The following is a 22,240-nucleotide window of genomic DNA, read 5'->3' as shown; positions in this document are numbered from 1 at the left end:
GGGCCTTAAAGCAGCCCTGTTCTCCTCAGCAGATCATAACAATTATTTTCTGTTTGGCAAGGGATCAATAAAAACAAAATAACTTTCAAAAATAATTTTATATCGTAAATCTGTACAACCAAAGTTTAAGTGCTGACACTGCTGTGGTCAGCAAATTCAGTTTTTAAAGATGTTATATGAGGTCCATGGAGGAGCTAGCTGGCCTCTCATGTTCACAGTCTCACAGTCGTTCACATGCAGTAAAACATGACTGGCTGCGGCTGATACAGGCTACAAAAGTCTGCATCATGATACATTTTAAAAGTCCAAGAGCTAGACCTACAGGGAAATCAGCAGCCTCTTCTTAGGTATCAGGGAAGCTCCTCTGCCTGGCTTTAAGAACATACTTTCAAGATCCACATTCAGATCCATCTGGAGGATCTTCAATAGGTGGGATGAGAAAAGCCTCTCCTGTTCCTGAGGCTGCTGGGTTGGCCAGTGAGATCCCTGTGTCAGCAGCACAGCCTGAGAGCATGGAAGTCTGCAGCACAGTTAACAAAGCAAGTACTGAGTCTCAGCCCTTTCTCCCTTTCCTTGTTGTATTCTGTATTACATTAGCATTGGTAAGTTGCCAGAACAAACAGAGAGGTGCCCAGCAAGTATAAGTATCTGCTTTGTTTGCAGCCTCTGAAGAGATGAGTTTTTTAACTGTGGTTTGCAGTTTGAGGAACTCTCCCTAGTCCCAGGATCCCAATAAATGTCCTTCATAATACTCCACAGCCTGTAACTATAGTCTCAAAATGCTACACATAGAAAATACCTCAGATACCCTACACCTCCTAGATAATACAATGTAACAAGTGGAATAGTGAATCACCTACCAAAAAGTAAAAAATTAAATAACAATTTACTCCACAACAATTGTATGGCTTTTTGGAATATGTACAATATAGTTCGAAAGATTTGGAGCCCAAGGCAAGAATAATCAGAAACATTCAAGGCGTATATGATGAGAAAAGCCAGACTAGATTATCATAATCTTTTGCCTATAATATATATGAATGCCAGAAAGAAAACAGTCCCTATAAAACCATAATGTTCTCCAAAAGGTTTTGCCTGTAACATAAAATATCTTTAGTCTCTCTTCTCAACAAAGGCTTCCATAAATGCATGAAAAAGAAAATGAATGTTATGTTCCCATCTTGAGCCATAAAGATTTGCAAATAAAACAAAGAAAGATACACTTAAATTCATAGACGGATCTCCTTAAATTTGATTAAGCAAGCAAATAATTTTAAGTAGCTTTAATAATATTCAAGGCTACTTGTATTACACAGAATACTGTCCTGTCTTTGATAGAGACATATGCTAATGTGTCTGGCACCAGTTTAAACAGGAGTAAGTCAGGACTAAGGCATGTCATCTCCATAAGTACTTTTCTGAAATCGCTGTAGTAGCAATTTTTCCAGTTATGGGTCTGTTGCTTAGTGCATTTTGGCTACAATTCTGCATACTGTCATGACAGTTTTGAAATACAAAAGATTCTACCAACAGCCCAAAAAAAGACACTGCCATTCAGAGTTAAGAATGCTGGAAGATTCATGCATGGGTGAAAAGACAGAGGTCAGTGAACTGCACTTCCCAGTACACACTCTCATCAAAGTTACTTAAACATGGAATATTTTATAGAGTAGGTTGGTTGCCTTTTAAAATTGCATAGTTTACCAGGGTTATCAGCTGCCCTGTGACCATACTCTTTAAAGCTAATTGAATATTGACATAGGTGAGGACAGATGGAGAAAACACACCAAAAATGCCTATGTTTGTCCACGTGAATGTATTGTGTTATTTCATTGTTGGGAATTATTAAAGGATCAGGGACATGGATCATTCATAGAATTATGGGATCAATAAAAGAACTGTAGCAAGAGCCTGCAAGCAGAAGGCCTGTGTGTGAGAAGAACTCACCATGAGAAAAATCTCTGAGAACCAAGCTGGGAACAAGAAGGGAGTTTTGAGAAGGTACAGCTGTGTAGATAAGACCGAGAGAGAAGGGAGATAAACTCTGAATTCTCTTAATCATAACATAACTGTAGAAGCTTGCCAATGTAAGTCCAATTATGTAGAAGTAGAAATGTGCTTTTTGATAAGCTTTAAGCCACTTAAGAGTTAACAAGCTGGTATACTATATAAGTGCCTTTGGATTGCTAATAAACAGTCTTGCTCTTATCAACCATATTGGTTTGGACTGCAAGTTTCCTCCCCCTGCCGGAGTCCCCGGGCATCTCTTCTTTTTACAATTCCAACATTTGGCACCCGAACAGGGACTCAGACTCCAACTCAGAGCTCGGAACTCGAACTCCGACTGGCACTTTGTTCCTCTCGACCCAGCGGAGTCCCCGGGCTTCTCTTCTTTTTACAATTCCAACATTTCATGAATTTCAAAAAGAACCCAAACCCACCTACTGTCTTGAGAGAAACAAAGTTCTTCTTATCTCATGCACAGAAGAAATTAATTGGTATGACTACAATGAGAGATAAAAGTGATTCTCTATTAAGTGTGTTTTTAATGAGCTTCACATACAGTGCGGTTGTATAAATCAGAGCACAAATTCAGCTTCATGCTCTTCTCTTCGTTTTACTTACTATCAGTTCCTATTTTACTTTTAAGGTCAGTGCCAGACTGGAAAAGACACAAGAAAAGACTGAGTATTGAAGAATAATTCTGAAGTCATTAGTTGTTTGTAATTTTAATGGTGTTAGACTTTACATATTTTTGAAGCATAAACTAGTTAGCTTTACAATGTTCAAATATTGTTAATCTTAAAAGACTGCTCATTTGAAGCCTGCACTCTCCTGCTCAATTTACAAACTTCCCCTACTCCCTTACACTTAATGATGCCTTGTTTGCAGTGTCTTGGTCAGGATACAAATAGAGTGCGCTCTGCGATGAATTTGCTCTTGGAGGTGGTTGTGTACTAGTCAGTCTTTCAGAACTTCCTGGAGAATTCTCCCTCCACCTTGGACTTGCCTGATCTTCAGACACTTCCCACACAGATGGGCATGGGGAGGTAAAATTCATGGTGGATCGTGAGAGGTAGTTCTCCTGAAGACCTTCTTCTTGGAGGCACCTGTTAGAAAGCACTTCTTTTTCTTTGGAGTTTCGCCATTTCATCCTTCGATTCTGAAACCAAATTTTCACCTGTTTGCAAGTTAACGAGAGTTTATTATCATTCTTTGCTTTAAACAACTTTGCCCTAACAAGTATTTTTTTCTTTCCATCCTCTTAGTTTCACATTCCTTCCGTATTTGTTGTTACTGTAGAGATCCAGTGAAGCCAGCTGACTGACATCTGAGGATTTTTCCATCACTATTTACTACACCTGGACCAAATATTCTCCTTGAATTTCACCACCTACAACAGGTGATTATTTGGCTTAGGCTGGAAAATGGACAGCCCAATAACTAGGGATATAAGAGTTTCCTACAGCAACATCCTTCTAGACAGAAGAGAATTCCCAGAGAAAATTAGTATCGTCATTAAGAAAACTAAATGATGTAACTGTAAAATTAAGAATTTGATTACATTTTGTGAAATTTTTTAGGCAGCACACTGGTGAATGCAAATGCACACTTCCATTGAAATAGTTTTCCTGCAGAGAGCACAGTACTGTACATCACACTGAGAAACACCACACTCTGCTTGTTTTTGTTTATTGTTGCAGTGCTTGCAATGGTGTCAGAGTCATCAGGTTGCAAGGAACCAGACCACCAGATCCAACCTCCTATGCAAACTGGAGCCAACTGCGAAGTTAGATCAAATTGTTGAGAGCCTTTTCAAGTTCTGAAAATCTCCAAGATAAAGATGATGAGCGCTCCCATCACCATCCCCAGGCTTTTCTGCCCCCCAGTCAGCTTCTGCACACATATCTTAAGCACTTTCAGTCCTGCTGCATGCAAAGAAACAAAATTGTACTGTTACTCTTTCAGTATTTCAACTGCAATCTAGAGGGCTGCATTTACTCCAGCACCTTCAGAATCCCACCTGTCAGCAACTACCATGTTCATTTTCTGCTGTTACGTGCCCTCACAAACTTTTTTTTCCAGATTCTTTCATGTTTTGTGCTCTTCAAGACAGGCACTTTTCCTTTGTTTTTATCTGCAGATAGGTGATGTCCCCAAGGTTCCAGATTGGACTACTGCTGCTCAGCACCACTCTTAATGCAGCTGTTCAGTCATAACAGTTCACTGGATGTATTAGACCCTTAGCTAAACTCTAAAATCCTGCAGTAGACAAACTCAGACTCATGCAAAAAATCCCATGAAATGTGAATTGGTAAGTGGGAGTGTTTTAGAATGTCACCCTGCAAAGTTTTTCTTCCTATGGCATCTCTCAGCTCTGAAAATCTCTTTCCTTGTGCAGTCAAGTGTCTGTCCATAGGAATGGTTGCCTGTTTCCTGGGACAGAACAGTTCCAGAGGAAGTGCTGTTGACTGCCTTGTCCCTAGCTGTTCATCTGTGAGTGCAAAGAGAATGAAGGAATGATCTATGCTCCGATGTTTTTTCCTGCCTAGATCACTGCCTTTTGAGCAGTGGGATAGAGCACAGTTCCCTACCACAAAGCTTCTGAGGGGGCTCTGTCAGCCAGCAAAAAAAGGGAGTTGGAAATGAAATGCAGAGGTCATGTTTCCTCGTGAAAATGGAGCGATCAATTTTTGAATGCATACATACAGAAAATAGACCAGGAAACTGTTCAAGTATTCCCTGGTTTAAACTGCTATTGATTTACTGAGGTCTTTGCAGGTAAAAGAGCTCAGGGCTGCCCCTGCATTGTTCAATTTTCTTCCTTCAAAGCCATTTTAAAGATTTTTCCCCAAAAGGACATTCCTTACCTGAGACTCCTTTAGACCCAGGTTAAGGGCCAGTTTCTTCCTGTCTGTTTTACTAATATACTTCTGCTTCTGGAACATTTTCTCCAAAGCTTTCCTCTGGTCTTCAGAAAAGACAGCTCTTCTTAATATGCCTCTCCGGGATTTGGAGTTGGACTCCTGGCTCAGAAGAGGCAGTACACTTTCCTCCCCTAGTGGAAATAGATGAGAGTTTCCCATAACATCTAGCACATATCAGAGAAATATTAAGTGCTGTTCATTATCATGCTTGCAGATTCTTGTCCCACTTTTGATTTGTTGGTGTTATAAGTGTGTTGTAATGCTTCAGTCATGTTCATCAAGGATTAAATCCTCATTTGGATCTAGAGGTGTTGTCAGTAGTCAAAAGTCTCCCCCTGACATGGTACAAAGTAAATCAGGTGAGTCCATAGAGGAATATTAGGACAGAGCCCATCATACTGCAAAATTCAAATACAGTCAGGGAGAAACTTCACTTTTCTTCGCCTGTCGTCACCACTAAATAAACTGCAACAAGTTTACCTGTGAGTTTATTTACCCCTTGTGCAGAATGTAAAACCAGATAAAAGTGGTCTGTAATACTGATTCAAAGAAACTAAGTAGGCTTTCCTCTATTTTTTTTTTTTTTTAATAATGAAAGGCTTTCAGCGTGAACTGTTTCTCAGAAAATCCCTGGTCATTCACTTAGTTATTCTGGAAACTCCAGCAATTTCTTTATTAGAGGATTTGGAGAGTACTTGGACTTACTCCTTTCAGCCTGGTTTCTAATCCTTTGACGTCTCATAGCAAGTCCTGGGAGGGCAGTTTCCAATGAATCCAATCACATCCCCTTGATGCATGCCTAGAGGGAGCCCTGCACTGGAAAACAGACTCAAAGCTGCGGGACAGAGCTGCAGTGGAGAAGTGGAAGTGTTCACACAAGCAGCACAGAAACCTCAAGATAAAATCTCTTGTGTTCCTCACACCCAATAAAACTTAAAGCCATAGTGCTTTCCCATGGTCCCTCTCCCCTAGAAGGATATGGTGTATGAGAAGCAGTCCTTGGTGAGAGGCTTCATATGCTCTCCAGTGCTCCCAGCTTCCTCAAATACTCACAGAGGGAGCAGGAGCAGGCACCAGTTGAATAGGGCCCATCATCAAGCATAGCCTGTGATAATTGGGGCAGATGCAAGCAGGCCAGGAAACAGGTGCACTTTGGCTCAGAAACCTGTTCGATGGCTGTACAGCCACTGACACCTACAATCTTTCTGTTGGAGTGGCAATTCAGATGCAAGCTGCCCTCCTGTTGTCCACCTTCTCACATCCATGGGCCTAGATTGCCCTCCCAGCTTACAGTTACAGCAGCTGCAAAGGTGTGTTGCTGCTCAATTCCTACCAAGGATCTGATAATTTTCATATTGAAGCCAATGGCGAATTCCCCCGAAAAGCTAATTCTTTAAAATACTAAACATTTTTTTGTGAAAAAGTCTATTCTAGTCAGCTGTAATGGGGTGGGGGGAAATTAAACACATTTTTTCAATTGATATAGTGCTCTTGAAAATACTAATGAAATCCAGATGCAACTTCAACAAACTGTTCCTTGGGACTACACCACATTTCAACTTCTGCATATTATACATAAATGCACACGGGTATATGTATCTTTAAACACCCACAGAAAAACAAACACACATATACTGAGGATATTGTAGTATAATGATGAGAAACTGAAGTGTGTATGTGTATGTCTTGCAAAGTTAACTAAATACTTTTGAAGTCATGTGTTACTGGTTTGATATTACATACATTACCCCTGCATCCTGCTTCCAGCTCGGACTAGTAGAGGAGGCGTATCAGAAGCTGAACAAGTGTACAATGATTATTCCCTAAAATAACACTACCACTGTGAAACATTACTGATTTGGAGACCATTGAATTCTGTCAATTCTTTTCCTGAACTTTTCTACATGTCAAGAAATAAAGATCTTTATATTTGTCCCTCATAACAGCCTGTGGTAAAAAATAATGATTATGATTTATAATGTTACGGTATAAATAATCCTTAATTTATACAGATGTATTTCAATTTTCAAAATTATATCTAAGACCAGATACAAAAATCACAATCAACTGATTAATGTCCTGATATTTATTACACTGTGATACACAGTCAGACTTCATGCAAACCGAAATAAACAATCTGCAGAACAAAAGTCAAATACCGCAATGGAGGTTTCCACAAAGAGCAAGCCAGGTTGATATTTCTCTGGGGAGTGCAGAGCCCCTTCACAACCCCCACTGCATGCTCCAATCATGCCTACAAAACTGGGGGCAAGCTGGGAGCCTTCCTTCCTCAAGCATGTTTTCTCTCTTTCTTGCTCAAACTTAGTGAATTTAGGTACCTTTTCCCAGGTAGCATCTGAGTAGTTTCTGCTGAATTGTCAGCCATTCTCAGGTTTACTGGAAGGTACAGTCTGGCAGCAGCAGAACTGGCACCTTCTCTTATCCCTACTGTGTGATGAGAGACACCAGCAAGGGAAGAGGCACAACAGGGCTGGTCCTTGCCGCCCGGCCTCCATTCCACAATGGAGTTGTCAGCCAAGGACAGAGGACGCCAAATTATGTGACCCCTTAAAATTTGTCTTGCCTGGCTGGTTGTTAACAGTCAATCAGCAAGGAAACAACCTCCTGCTGGAACCTCGAGGCACCAATTAATTCCTGTACAGGCAGCATGTAGGGTCCAGGTTAACACCTGTATTAGACTAACTTAATAGTGAGGCCTCTTTACACTCTAAGGCACAGTATGTGCTGGATTTTAAAAGATTACCTAAACAAAATTTAATGAAGAGCAGAATGCTCAGAAGCATTAGCAAACAGCCACTGGGTCAAAAAATCTGAAACCCACCCCCAACGGAGTAGCCTAGAGAACTTCTTTAAAAATAAGCCATATTCTGAAAGGTACTCCAACTGTTACATAAAAACTAAATTTCAGTTTGTGGATCATAGGATTTTTCATTGCAGCGGGATAGACAGTCACTTATACATTTCAACAATTCCAGCAAAATTAAATATGTCAGTTTGCAGCTTGTCACTCTGAACATGCAGCAAAAGGTTGAGTGTTCTCCTGACATAAATGTGACCAACTATTTCCTCTGTGACTGGTTTGATTTTTGTTCTTCTTTGGTTTTTTTTAAGTCTTTCCTTTGTATCCTAATATATAGTGATAAATGTCCTCTTAATCTGTGGAACAATCTTCATTTGCCTTCATGGCAGAGACCACCTTGAAGGAGCAAGTAAAAGCTTTAGTCATGGTTTCCATTTTTTCATTAGAATTCAATACATTGTAGTTAAATGGACAATTAATAGGTCACTTCCAAAATAGTAGTGTATCAGTCCTGGTTAATAAACAATCCCCACAGTTGATAATGGGCCTATGTATTCAGCAAGTCCCTGTATACACTCAGCTCATCCACTAAATCCCTTTTCAGGTAGACAGGGTTATATGGGAAGATGAGCTAGAATGAGTCTATAAAAGTCAGTTTCATTCACTGCTTTATTTTTCAGTCAAGTGCTTTAAATGGTGTCCAGAAAATCTCTTGGAATGTGAGACAGGAGAAAAGACTGGCACACAGAGTATTGCTTTATGGTCATACAAAAGGGCAACTGACCCTTGCCCAGGCCTTTTCAATGTGAAATGGTTCCTAAAGTTCATCTGCACAGTGAAAAATTGTGGTGAGGTCGCGTGTGGATGAGTAAAGTGAAAGTGGTGATTGGTCATGGTGCTGTCAGCCATTGTGGGAGAGCCGAGGCCATGTAAAACGCTCTGTGGGAAAGTGTCAGCCCCCTAAAGAGGTGCTCAGAAACTTGCAGCTCATTAAACTGCCAGCATTTGCTGCCTCACTTGTCAAGAATCATTCAACTTAGCAACTGCCCTTCTGAAACATTCATAAAAAGCATGCACTTCGTCAGGAATGGTTTGAATGCAACTGTGATAAAAAAGTATATGCCAGAGCACACATAAGCTCCAATTTTCATTTGGATTTGACATGCAATTTGTGGTTTTTTTCTGTTTTGAAGAAAAAGGAAATGCTCCTTCTGTTTGCATTCCTGAGCCATAAACACAAAATCATGACTGTCCATTCTTACACTATGGCATGCAATCTTCCCAATAAAGGTTAAATCTAGTTTTGGATTAAATGGAAGTGTGTTCTAGTTGTTAATTCTGAAAGGATAGTGCATACTGGCCAAAATTCTCTTCAACATACTTCTTCAATTTTTTACATTATTATTAAAAAAGAGAAACAAATTAAACGTGTGCACACATTTGACTGCTATAAAAAGAATGACTGTTGTATTTAAATAATGCTAAGGCTTCCTGAATCATAATTTCCCCCTAAATAACATTAAAATGCAGCATGCACTTTACGATCCTCTAGCTCTTTTCTTATTTGCAAATGTTTACTGACACTGATTTTTAAAAGAGTTACTGATTTTAAAGAATTGTTTCTAGTAAACTGAAAACAAGACACTTTCCTAGGTTAGCTCTGTCTGGGTATCTCAATGCCATTAGAAACCTCTCACAATTGCTCAGTGTACTTAAGTTTGATAAATCTTTGGAAACCCTCTGAATAGGATTGCTGTGATTTTACTAAGGAATTAGCTGCTGCCATTGCATCACCAATTAGTTTTCCAGAACACATTAAATCCTGCTGCTTTGGTTTACAGAATAACTCAAGCATTACTGATGAAGCATAAAAACTTACTTGGAAAAGCAGTGGGGGATGCAGGGTGATGACAGGACCCACCGCAGCATGCTGAGTAGAATGGCGGGGCTCGGAGAAAAAAGTGTTTGGAAAGAGCTGCAAAGAAAGCATAGATCTAATTGATTATCCATTGAGCTTAGGTGATATTCATAACAACAGTCCTCCAAAAAGTCAGTGTGTAAAATCCTGCCCCACAAGTTCTTTTTCTTTTTTTCAAGATGGTGATATTTTTAAGGCAAACAATGATAAACCAAGTAATTGTTCTTTGATTTAGCAAGGTTATTTTACATGTGTAGCTTAGCTATAATATGCAAAATTCTCCCTATAAGAATTAAGCTCTGCAGACTAGAAATTTGCTTCTGTAATTGCTGTAATTGTAGGGGTTTTCCTAAATGTTGGCATTGAACACATTTTTTCAATAATACGTTGTTGAAATAATGAGTATAATGAATCTGAAAAACTTACTTAAAATAACTCTAGGAAGCATGACATCCTAGAAAAAACAATCAGCTTGTACTCCAATGCTGTTAATAGTACTCAAACCAGTAACGTCCTCAACGAGAAACCTTTATGAATAAAATTTATAAAATGCCATGAGATGAAACAGCTGAGCTCTATAGGCACAAACTACAGGGCCTGATTCTGTTATCTTGACTGTCAACTTAGTCTTGCTGGAAAAGTGCTCTAAATTTAAATAAACCACTTGCTGAAAGCTCTGCTTGATACAACAAAAAATATTGCAAAATCAACTCACAGTATTAGGCAATATTTGGTAAACTTTTAATGGAATTTTTTTAGTCAAAGTCTCTCATATCTAAAAAGTGCTTCCAAATCATGGAAAGGTCTTCATTATCTATTTATCCCATAGTTATTTTCTATAAGGCTCATGGGCTTTTCCATTAATACTAATTACCTTTCAATTTCTGCTTGTACTAGTCAACTATGAAACCTGGAATATTTTTTTATTTCAAAAAAAGATACATCATGCTAGAACTGTGCACTTGTAAAATGTGATCAGCATCAAAACATCTATGTCACTTTCTTCTTTTGGTTTAGGCAGAAAATAAGTGGCTCTAGAGCCTGTACTGTAGTTGTCCAAATCTCCAGAAAAAAAAAAAATTAAGTAAAAAAAAACCCCACATAACTGCACACTTAGGTAAAAAAAATCTAAGAAATCAACAACCAGAAAGAAAGATAAATAAGTAAATGTTTCTAGGCCATGCTGCTAATTTTTAAAGGTTTTTCAACTGGAATTAAAAATAAAGGTCACTCAAAATTAGGTTTCTGAGTACGTATTAAGGCCTCAAAGTAAGTTTTCTGACCCTAAAATGTGCTGTCATCCCGGAGCAAAAAAACTATTTCTGTCAAAGTCTAACTCTAAACATTTTTTAAAGTATTAACTTGCAATTGCTGATTGATAAGCATTTTGCCAGTAGAGCTTTTTATTGAAAGTTTGCTGTTTCTAATGAAATACAAATATATTTCAAGAGAAATTAATTGCCTGGTTTTGAGGTGTATGCTTGCAAAACATTTACTAAAAAGAATTATTTACACCAGGCATTAGTATTCTAAAGCTTCTTTTCCACACAAGACCATCAAATGTGGATGTCCTTAGAAACTTAAAATAGTCAAGATCATGCAGCCAAGTATTACCTATCCCATGTATCCAAAGTGCTTCAATGCAACTGGTGGAGTGTGTAAGTTGAAAAGGATTTGAGTAACTCAAGAAGCACGGGAGCTGTAGAAGATAAATATCAGCCATCCTCCTGGACATGAGAACTCCTTATTGACAGTATCTTTTATCTGCTGCAATTCCCGAACTCCCAGGTGAAGAGCTTTTCCTCCCTTCCTTGGGAGGCACATTCCTCATGCTTGTAACAAACTTCCCTTCCAGTCAGGTAAAACTCTCCGCTTCTAAAAATACAGATTAGAATACAGAAGATGCCACACTTCACTCCTTTACTTTCTTTTTAAATGTCTTGGATATTCCTTGGCTGCCATAATGTCCCATTCCCTCCAATCACTGCTCCAGCACTTTGTTCATGCCACACAACTTTTGTCAGACATGTTGTCCTGTCCTTGATATTCCCTGCTGTGGTTTCTTAACTCTGTCCAGTTCCTTGCTCTGTTTTGGTAATGTGAGGCTCATAATGGTATGTGATAAAACCAGAAGACAGCTGGATAAATCAGAATTGAACAAGCTATTGATTCAGATAGCATGCTCCTGCAAATAACGACAGGAATAGGAAAGGACAGTTTCCTACATTCACTAAATATCTCAACAAGTTAGCTACAAGCATAAAGGTCTGAAGATGGATCAGAGTAAAAACTTAAGCAAACTCTTTGCTTAAGCAAATTCCAAACAAGCTATGTATTTCCATGGAAGTTGCTGACTGATTTAATGCACTAGCACAGTACAACGATGCAAACAGCAGATATCTTGACCCTAATTCTGCTCAAGTTGATGGAAATCACAAGTCTGGCTTTCTTGGGCATTTTACTTAATTCTTTCAACCAACTGCTGCTTTTTCTGCCTGCAGGGCACATATCTCCTTGAAGCAGAATACTTGCTTAAGAAATAAGATGCAGGTGATATCCACACATAACTCTGAACAAAGAGGTTCCTGAGCCCACTTCTCAAGACTGATTCAGTCTAGATCCTGGGGAATAAACAATGCTGTGATGTCTCTGTAAGCCTATAGCTAACATGCATCTCTAGTTCATAGACTTTTTTTAATGTGCTGCAGCTGTACTGATGCACAAGTGAATTCTACATTATGTACACAAAATGACATCCCTACATCTACTGAAACTGTTGCACTCAAACCAATGTGCAGCAGTTATGCAGTTACATCAGTAAAAAAATCTGACATGATACAGGGATAGTCAACTCTATTGTGGGAGTTCTACGTAAGAGAAAAATGTTAATGCTTCAACATAATATATCCAATTATATTTTTTATCTTTGATAAAAACAACACAGTTCATCACATTAAATGGCTTCCACTACCTGTGTGAAACTGCATTAACAGAATTTAAATTGTTCCGAGAAAAATCATATCTTTGATACATATGTATTTCAGAATTATACTGAAATTGTACCAGTAGAAGTTACATAATACCTATTAGTTTTGAGAACAATATAGAAAAAGCATTACCTACTATTTTCTTTTCACATAGATCACAGCAACTCTATCAATATCTGTTGGTCAAGAGATGTAAAGCAAACACTCTTTGCTGTTCACATAAGGCTGAAAATTGCAGAGATGTCAGAATATTAATTCTGACATTTTTTGGCCAGAGTGAGGTAAACAATAACCAAAAGGCAGCTGTTGCTCCCAAACATGTATAGGAACTTAAAGCAGGAGACAAATCCTAAAAATTTGTATTCAGGACACTTAAGTCTTCTCCTGCTTTACATCTCCATTTCATAAAAACTGAGACTGAAAAATGGCTATTGAGGGAAAGTGAACTGATGGTAAACTTCTGCTATTATCCATACTGGCTCCTTCACTGCACATGCTGCTAGTCTGTTGGGGATTTTTAAAGATAACTGATAAAAATGTGGTACCAACCTGTGAAGAGAACTGGAACACCTCCAAAAAATTCAGAAAACTGCCTAGAATCAGCTAACAAAACTAAGAACAGGACCAGAGAGATCTCAAGCTGCATGAAGACTTTAATTCTCCGAGTATTGCTCAGTCCACATGAACTGCTTTCCACAGTGATGCCTCAGCTCCAGCCCTGGCATAAAAATTAAATATATTACCAGAAAAATCACAGCATTTCATCTGAAAATCTTGGATGGTTTGTGCCCATAACATGGGCACAAATGCAATTTCCTACCTACATCCATTCCTGGCAATGATTAAAGCAGGCTTTTGCAAAGCTGCAGGGAAGAGCTCCCTGAAAGTAGTCCAGCAGTAGCTCTGCCAGCTTAGTGATCCAGCTGAGCCACATTTCTGCTCCTGAACCACAAGCCCTGGACTTCATGATGAGTCATGGCTCTTTCCCTAGCAGTTACTGTCTTTAGAGTGCAATGTTCCGGCAGAAGTTGTGCACCCCCAAAGCATTTCAACCAGCTGAAGAGGAGCCTCCATCTGTGAGAATGAAGCAGCAGCCACTGCCATATCCCACCCAAAAGCAACTGCCATCACATGGAACTGGAAAAACTTACTGCAAGTGCCTGTGGTGCAAGACCCCTCAGAACTGGCTTTCCTGCACTCCCAAAGTTACTGTTTGCTTCCTATTTATTCCTGTAAAACATCATATGAATGCTCAAAGGAAGTCAAGCCAAAAGGCCAGAGCAGGGCAGAATACGCAGAGTTTCAAGAAACTTGCAAACACTCATAGAAAGGGTTTTAAAGTTCGAATATATATATTGTTAAATACTACACAAAAGGTGGATGCAAGAAGCTTGCATTTTTATGTTGGGTCTTGGTGGGGCTTCCAAAAATTGGCAGAGCAGCCCCCAAGAAGGGCTTGAAACATGCTAACAGCATAATCATCATTTACACCTACAGCAGTGTAATGGCCAAGAGCATCATGCTGTAGATTATCTGAAACCACATCAATCACTGTCAGTTTTCAGAAGTATCATCCACATGCCTTATTATTACATTGTAATTTGTTGTACATGTTTTTCATCGCCTGAGGAAATACACCAGCCTGAGGCTGGTGACAATACATGGTCAGATCTCACCTCTACAACCCAAAGCAACAACCAAACTCCACAATGTTTGCCAAAGACTCCATGGGTCCCCTGATGTCAGCAGTAAAAGTGGCTTCTACCCTCTCCATGCCTCGTACACAGCCTTGCTATTGAAACAATGGGAATCTACCTGAGGATTTACCAGCTTTTTTTCTGGCTTTGTCCTTCCTCAGGATGCCCACGTACTAGTGTGCCTCAGCAGTTTATGATTACCAGTTCTTGTCAAAAGGGGCATCACTGTCAGTTCTCTGTCTAAAAGTTAAGTGTCTTGCCCGAGTTCCTTGTCTGGGCCTCCTGTACAACCATGAGAAGAGATAAGAATCTCTACATAACAATTCATCCCCTTAAAACAGACACATAAGGTGTGCCATGCTGTGGAGGCATCTCTCAGTATTGACTATAGATTAGACACGACGCATACTTTTTATTAGACAGCTGAATTACTATGACATTCTTCTTATCCTTCATAGGTAACATCAAAAGAATACTAACATCTGTACAGCCATAAAGACTCTAAAATTCAATTCAAATTTTCTTTGATTTTCAACATACTACAATTTGTAGAAATTATTTCCTCAAGCATGACAAAATTAGGGTCAGATGCTGCAAGAGGACAATTCACTGGTTCTTCACTGTTGCAGCTCTAATTCAAAATCTTACATTAGGCCAAAATGCACCATTTATTCCAGTGGTATGCACTGATTAGCCAAAATTTTCTACCTGGACCAGTCTTTACTTGTTGCAGTATTACTAGCTCCAAACAGACAAAAGTCTCAAGATAATATAAGCAATGTTAGAATGGAAAAAATAACACATGGTGAATTCTATTTTTTTTTTTTTTTTTAACATGAGGGGTTCAGTATTTTTATATTTGAACAAGGAAATACTTTTTCAAGTTGAAATTTGAGATATTCACATAGTCATAAGGAGGTAAAATTCTGAACACACGTTCAGAATAACTCATAGAATTATGTGCTACAACTGCAGACAAAAGTAGGCTCTCAAGAAAAATTTTCATAAGCTTTTCAGCACAAAGCAAAGGCCACTTCTCCAAAGTGACAACTCACCTCAAAGAAACACAGTCCAGGTTACTGAAAATATTTAGATGCATAATTTTATAAATATCAGGGTCTACATATCTGACATTTGAAACAGTCTCCTACTGTTTTATATGCCTGCAGTTGTTTTAATTTTGAAATAATTCCTTTTCTATAAACTCCACCATTTGTCTTCCTAGTGCAGCTCTGAGATCTTCTGGCAGTACCTAAATCTTGCTAAGGACCAAACTCAGGATCCTCTTCCTTCTAAGAGATGGCACAGAGAGAGTAGCCAAAGGAAGGAGCAGTGTCCAGCCAATGCTCACATTCCTCACTGAGCACAGACTGCCAGACTAGTGGCTGGGTTGAAGAGTAGCTGGCACTAGTCTAGCTCTGGCAACCTCACAATGAGGACAACAGTTTGTCCTTTAAAAGCCATTTTGCAGCCACTCTTCAGATATGCTGGGCATTCTAGACCAATTCTATGAAATGGCTCATGAAGTTAACTGGAAACAGGAAACGTGCTGGACAGAGTCTGTGATTTCTAATACTTACAAAAACTTCTTTGCTTCCAAAGACAAACTTTTAAAACAATGACAGTGTCTCAGTGCTCCTGGCAATCAGGGAATAAGAAAAGAAGCCAAACAGATCTCCCCACCTCAAAGAAGTTTTTTCCAGAAAACACCAACAAAACAAGAAAACCCTAAGACTTGTCAGTCAACTTGTTGCCTGAGTTAGAGGGAGTCAAGATAAAACACTGGGCTCTTTCCTGTCTTTTATTTTACTGAAAGCTAGTGTGACATGTCGCTTGAGGACACACCCTGGCTGCCAGTTGCCTTGAAATCAATAATTAATAAGCATTAATTCACTAAGAAGAGGTCCAAAATGAAAGAAAAAAAAATCACTTAAATTTCAGTAATTCAATTATCTCCTGGTTGTCATAAAGAAACACTAGACACTTTATTAAATATGGGAAATAAGATATGTTTGATTCACTAAGTATTACAGTATAGAACAGTTGTCATCACCTGAAAAGGAAAAAACTGACATTTTCCGGAGACTTCGCCTGCAGAAGACTTGGTTTAATCTCCTTGCAATGTTACCAGTTTTCTGTAATATCTTATGTAAATCACCTAATTTCTTTTTGCTCCAGCTCCTCCTCTACACAGTAGAAACCTCTCTTATGTCACTGGCACATTGTGATGATAAAATGCATCAAAATGTAAATACCCAAATGTTACAGAAAGATACACCTATAGCACAGATGAATTTGGATATGTATAAAGTAAATCTATGGATGTTTACTATAAGTCCAATTTATATTTACTATATAGTTCTTCTAACTGATTTCTTTTGTGTTATATGTGTGCTGTCCTTCATTCTGCTCTATTGTATTCTGATGCTTTAAGTGAAAATCCCCAGATAAAATTTTCAGCAGGTTTTACAATGGAATTATCTCACTGTTACGTTTGTTTTGTTGCATTTTTCAATTCCCTTTCTCTGTTAATCTATCAAAATGCCAAAATTAAAGCAGAAAGCCAGATTCTTTCCACATGACCCTATTCAGGTTGTAAAGAACTTACTGCCAACCTCCTCCAGGGAAAATTACTTGAGAAGAGCAGAGATATTCAGAAAAATTATTTCAGGTAGCAGGTAACTTCGCATTCCCCAAGGAGGTCATCTCTGCTCTGGTGCCAGCCAATACTTCTGGAAACTAAGTCATGAAGAAATATGTGGAGGGGACCTCTTTACAGCACCTGTCTACAACACACAGCATCTCAGCATCCTCTGGACAATTTTTATGTCTCAGAAAACACTAAAGAAAACTGTCAGGTCTTCTAATTTATGGAGAAGATAACAATAGGCTTGGAGTGCAAGGGGCTAAAACCCAGATTAGCAAGCAGAAATTGAGAACAGCACAGAGCAAAGAGGCTTCAAGCAAAGTGCAAGAAAGCCTGTGGGAATCCCAAGCCAGTATAAATTGGCATACCACTGCAGAAGGCTCACGACTTTATTGTATAGCAGTAATGTTCCTTCTGCTTTTCCTGCCTAAGTTTTATGTAACGTGCTCTTTGTTCATGTTCTTCTTAAATTAAACCAAACTAATTTCAAGCACCTATGATGATTGTATCTAATTTTTAAAAATGTGTGTAATGATGGAAAGTGATTATTTTAATTTTTACAGACAACAAATATATTTATTTCGAACACGTTCATTAGATGATGCAATATTTAGGATGTGACACTTTCTGAATACTTGTTCAGTTTTTTATTCACAATTATTTTGTAGGAGATACACATAAAATACATATGCAGATAAGCACTTGAAATAGTCCAACTAAATACTTTGAAACCTGTAAATTATGGAAATGGAAACTTGCTGATACAATTCAGTTGCTGAGGAGTTACAAAAGGAAAAATTACCATGAGCAGATAGTCCAGATGAAGAATGCCATCCCACCTGGTCTCCTTTGCCACCATGGATAAGTGTTTTCCAATTTACAGAAAGAATACAGGATTTACATTCTTTAGGACTTTCACAGAGTGTTAAAAGGTACCCTAAAATGGAGTGCTCTCTTTATGCCTTGCCTTTGTTGGTACTGTGGATACATGTAAAAAGGTTCAGCTTATTCAGTTCAGTCCCTGGTGTGATTTTACATTTCCTTCTTTTTGAGAACTTTTGGTGACCTCACCAGAATTTGGGACTACATGAATAATACAGATAACTCTTTCCAAAAAGTCTGGTACTTTTTCAATTCTCTTTATTTTTTTTATTAAAACCTCTAGGTTATGCCAAGCTAGTTTATTAGGGGACTTTTAGTTCCTGCACGATCTATAAAGCGCTTGGTAGCTTAGAAAGATTTTTTTTTTTGATTGCTTTATCATTTTCAATAGTCTTATTAAAGACTTAGACAAAGATTTTCCAAAATGCCATGTGATTTGGGGGGTCAAAATATGAGTTTATTCCTCAAAAAAAAAAAAAAAAAAAAAAATCAATCATAAACATCACTAAATTTAAAAACCCTACCTAGCACAAATTTCTTAGTTAAAATATCTTCAGTAGTCCCTGAAGGCTAAAATTTTTGTTCTGCCAAAATGCTCCTTTGCCCTGTCACTGTATAAACAAGAAACATTATACACAGCCTCACGACCCCAGCCCTACTCACAAATGCAGTGTCTGGTCTGAACAGTTTCCTCAGTATACGCCTACACTAGAGACAAGAGACTCCTTAGAAACCACAAACTGGCTCAGCAAGCAAGTTCCAATCTAATTCAAATTTATGAATGTTGGGACAACTAAGTGTCCTTCCTTATCACTTTAAGACATACAAACCAGATCAGAATCAACAGATCCCTGTTAGAAAACAAAAGTCATTGTTGCAAGTGTACAGTCACAGGAGAATTTTCTTCTGGGTGTACAATGAACGAGGAAACCCTAGTATTTCTCCCTCCTCAAATCTAAGAGCCTGGTGCTTTTGCTGAGATCCGTGGGAGCTGTGGAATCAGAAGAAACATAGGACTGGACTCCAAATCACTAGGCAGACCTACCGCACTAAAATCACAACTACTACTAGGTCGATCAAAAAAATAATTAATCCCAGAAGCAAGCATTTGAAAAACTTGACATTCTGGAACTTCTGTAGTAATTAACCTACATCTTTTTAAAACAAACAAACCACCACCACCACAAAAAACCAACTTTACCTCTAGCAAAGAGCGCTGGGGCACCTGCTATCTCTCTTTTTACAAATAAATGTAGCATTTTCTCTAGAACATTTTTTTTCAGGGGAAGGGCAAAGGGAAGGCAGAGGAAGAAGGGATAATATTCACTTAATTGCAGGAAGATGATAGTCGTCCTGTTCCCTGGCCTAGCCTATAGTTAGTTAAAACAAACACGTTTAAGTAACTGATATGCTTAAGATAACACTTACCTGAGAGGTCTGGAACATTCAGAAATGTTAATGGACACTTTGACTCTCTCCTGCCTACCTTTAACGTATGTAATGCTAAAGGATTGTACTGCTTTGGATTTTGAAGAGCAGTTTGCAGGATTTAATTGAAATAAAAATATGTTTGAAAAGAAAACAATTACTTCTGTTTCCAAAACAAGCTTTTTGGTTTCACATCTCAAAAACTTAATTCAATAAATACAATTCTGCTTGTCTGATTTTCATTTTAAATGCACTTAAAGCCGCTTTACCATAAATAAAAATTCTTAAAACATCACATAATGTTGGAACAAATTTACGTATTATAACAGAAAAGAAAAATACAGTATAGATGGTGAGTCTAATACCGAATTTAATGAATTAACATTGACTACAACTTCAGTCAGCTCCCTAACCAACAGAAGTGCACATTTCTTAAAATACGTTGCTCATGCCCAGACAAAATGTATTTATACGGAAATCGGCACATTCAAGAAACAGAATGGGTTTTGTAAACCTGTTTGTTTCCAATTCCATAGCACCGGTTCCTGCGGGCACCCTGCGGCTGCGAGCTGGTCCCCACCGCCCTGCAGAGTGCTGGCTCTCTGTGTGACACCGGGCCGAAAGGCTGATGACGCACCTTTACACGGCTTTGAAACTTTTTCCCCCCCGTCCCTAGTTTTCTCAAAACTTCCAGAAAATTGCTTGTTCTACATGGCTTAATTCTCCTCTAGGCAGGAGGAGCCCGGACCTTCACGCCTTACTGTCCTCCAAGGCAGGGCATGTGGAGAAGGCGCTGCTGCCTCCCCCCCAGCTGTCGCTACTTAGGAGGATGGGACCGCTCGCCTTTCTACCAAAAGCTGGCGTCTCAGACTTTCCCGGAGCGCCTGTTGGCGGCGAAGCTTCTACCATCCCTTGAAGCTGAGGGACGTCAGGGCCTGAAAGAACTGCGATTAGGGGCATTCAACAGCACCCGACATGGCCATCACAGGGCTCTGCCGCGTTCTCTGCACCCTCAGGTGCGCCGGCCGGCCACACGCGAAAGCCGCCGCCCGGCTTCCCGCACCACCGGCCCCCGCCCGCTCCTCGGCGTCCCGTCGCCAGCGGTAGGGCGAGACCCTCGGCCGGAGCCCCTGGGGCAGCCCCCGCCGTGCCCCAGCGGCACGGCACCTAGCGCGGCCGGGCATCCCGCCGCCGCCTCTGGGCTCTCCGGAGCGCCCGCGCCTCTCCTGCCGCCGTCTCCGCCGTGCGGAGCGCGGGGCCGAGCCCTCGGGAAGCCCCCGGTCCCGTCTCCCCGGCGGCGGGACGCGGGAAGGGGCCGGCGCTCACCTGTGGCTGCCGGCGGGAAGACGCCGCCTCTCTCCGCCGCCGCGGCCCGCGCTGGCGGGCGGCCGCCGTCCGCCGCGGAGGGGTTTAGCACTTGGAAAGCCCATCTTGCCGGGAAGGGACCCCCTGAGGGGCTGATTTGTTCCGCCGCGGGGCACAGCTTGAGGGGCACGGGGTTGGCGGGGAGGGGACGGAGCTGGGCAGGGCTCGGCGGCGCCCCGGCCCGTAGCAAGTTCTCGATGAGGAAACTTTTGCCCAGGTTGCCAAAGCCCGGTGCCGCCGGCAGGTTGAGGAGGGCCGAGGAGCCCACCAGGTCCCAGTAAAGGGCGCTGGGCAGCATAGCGAGGGCTTCCACCCTCCTCGCTCTGCCCTGCCCAGCCCGGCCCGGCCGCCGCGGCCCCTCACTGGGCTGGGACGGGGCGCCGGGCTATGGGGCCGGGCGGGCTGGCGGGGCGCCTCCCCGAGGGCTGTGGGGAGCGGAGCGGAGAGCTCGGCGAGGCTGTCCGTGGAGACGCGGCGCCTCTCCGCCGGGCTGGAAGGTGTGTCCAAGCGTATTCATTATGTCAGCCGGGGACGAGGAGTGATGGACGCGGCCAACAATGCCGGCTTGCCCAGCAGCCCCCCGGGGAGGGGGCAGGGCGGCGAGCCGAGGTGCCTGTCCCGCCGTGCCCGCCCCGACATGGCGGCGGGTCGCGCCTCTGCCGAGGGGTGCACCTGTGCGAGGGGACGGCAGGGGAGGGGAAAGGCCGCTGGCCTCCGTCCGGGCGGGGAAGTGGCTCCCGTGCTGGCCGCGGAGAGATCATGTCGACCTAATGATCCCATGAGGTAATGGGAAGATAGTCATTAGCTCACTCCCTCTGGGCATTTTTATCTGGCCTTTTTTTTTTTTCTTTAGTTGCCCACGCACACCATACACGCTGGATTTTCAACATTTGTCTTAATAAATCTGATTAAGATCAGCACGCTGCTGTTAATCATGTTTTCCTTGAGATGTGGGACAATGCTTTTTGTGGGCATAAACATTCTTTGTCCGGAATAGCTTAGTCCATTTCTACTTCCTTGCGTGCACTCTATTTGCTTACAAATCACGTAATGTGGCAAAGATGTCTCATTTTGCAGTTCAAACATGCATGCAGAAAGTTAAAATTGGATGCCGTTCCAAAATCCTGAAAGCACCTCCCTGTTTTGCAGAGAAATCCTTTTATTTCAAAGCAGCTCTTCACCAGTCTAATCTTGAGGATATTCCCTGCAAAGTCCTCTGGAGGAGGTGCATCCCTTGTTTTTGTATAGCAGCAGAGGCATAACACCTGGACATCAGGGTAGTTCAAACCTAAAACCAGCTGGATTAGTGGAATCATCTGTGCCCTCAGATGAGAAATCGGAAGGATGTCTTAACTGCTGTGGTACTAAGTAATACCTTGAGGACTATAAATCAGATGCTCACGTCTGAAGCTTTCCTTTACATCTTTGGGTAGGTTGGCACTGCTAGAGTTTTGGCGCTTACTCCATTGGTACTGAGATAATGGTGAATGGGAGCCTAAGAGTTGATAAGGCTGCTTCATGCCAGGGACCCATGAAGTCTGACCTTCTGTCTTACAACAGTGGCTGT

The 22,240-nt window shown here is 40.9% G+C and overlaps 1 protein-coding gene across 1 annotated transcript; it reads right to left on the bottom strand.

The window, feature by feature from the left end:
• Nucleotides 1–2,857: 2,857 nt before the first annotated feature.
• DBX2 (developing brain homeobox 2) lies at nucleotides 2,858–21,177 on the bottom strand (the record flags this gene model as incomplete). Its single annotated transcript, XM_082280531.1, has 4 exons — nucleotides 20,635–21,177; nucleotides 9,629–9,724; nucleotides 4,872–5,059; nucleotides 2,858–3,181 (listed from the first exon to the last, which is right to left on the bottom strand). The coding sequence occupies exons 1-4, from the start codon at nucleotides 20,969–20,971 to the stop codon at nucleotides 2,858–2,860; spliced, it is 945 nt and encodes a 314-aa protein (XP_082136657.1). The 5' UTR covers nucleotides 20,972–21,177.
• Nucleotides 21,178–22,240: the final 1,063 nt, after the last annotated feature.

This window comes from Coloeus monedula (genome assembly GCF_965178545.1).
Source record: "Coloeus monedula genome assembly, chromosome: 4".
NCBI classification, from domain to species: domain Eukaryota; kingdom Metazoa; phylum Chordata; class Aves; order Passeriformes; family Corvidae; genus Coloeus; species Coloeus monedula.
Note: the sequence above shows the minus strand (reverse complement) of the source record. Positions and strands in the feature narration are given on the sequence as shown.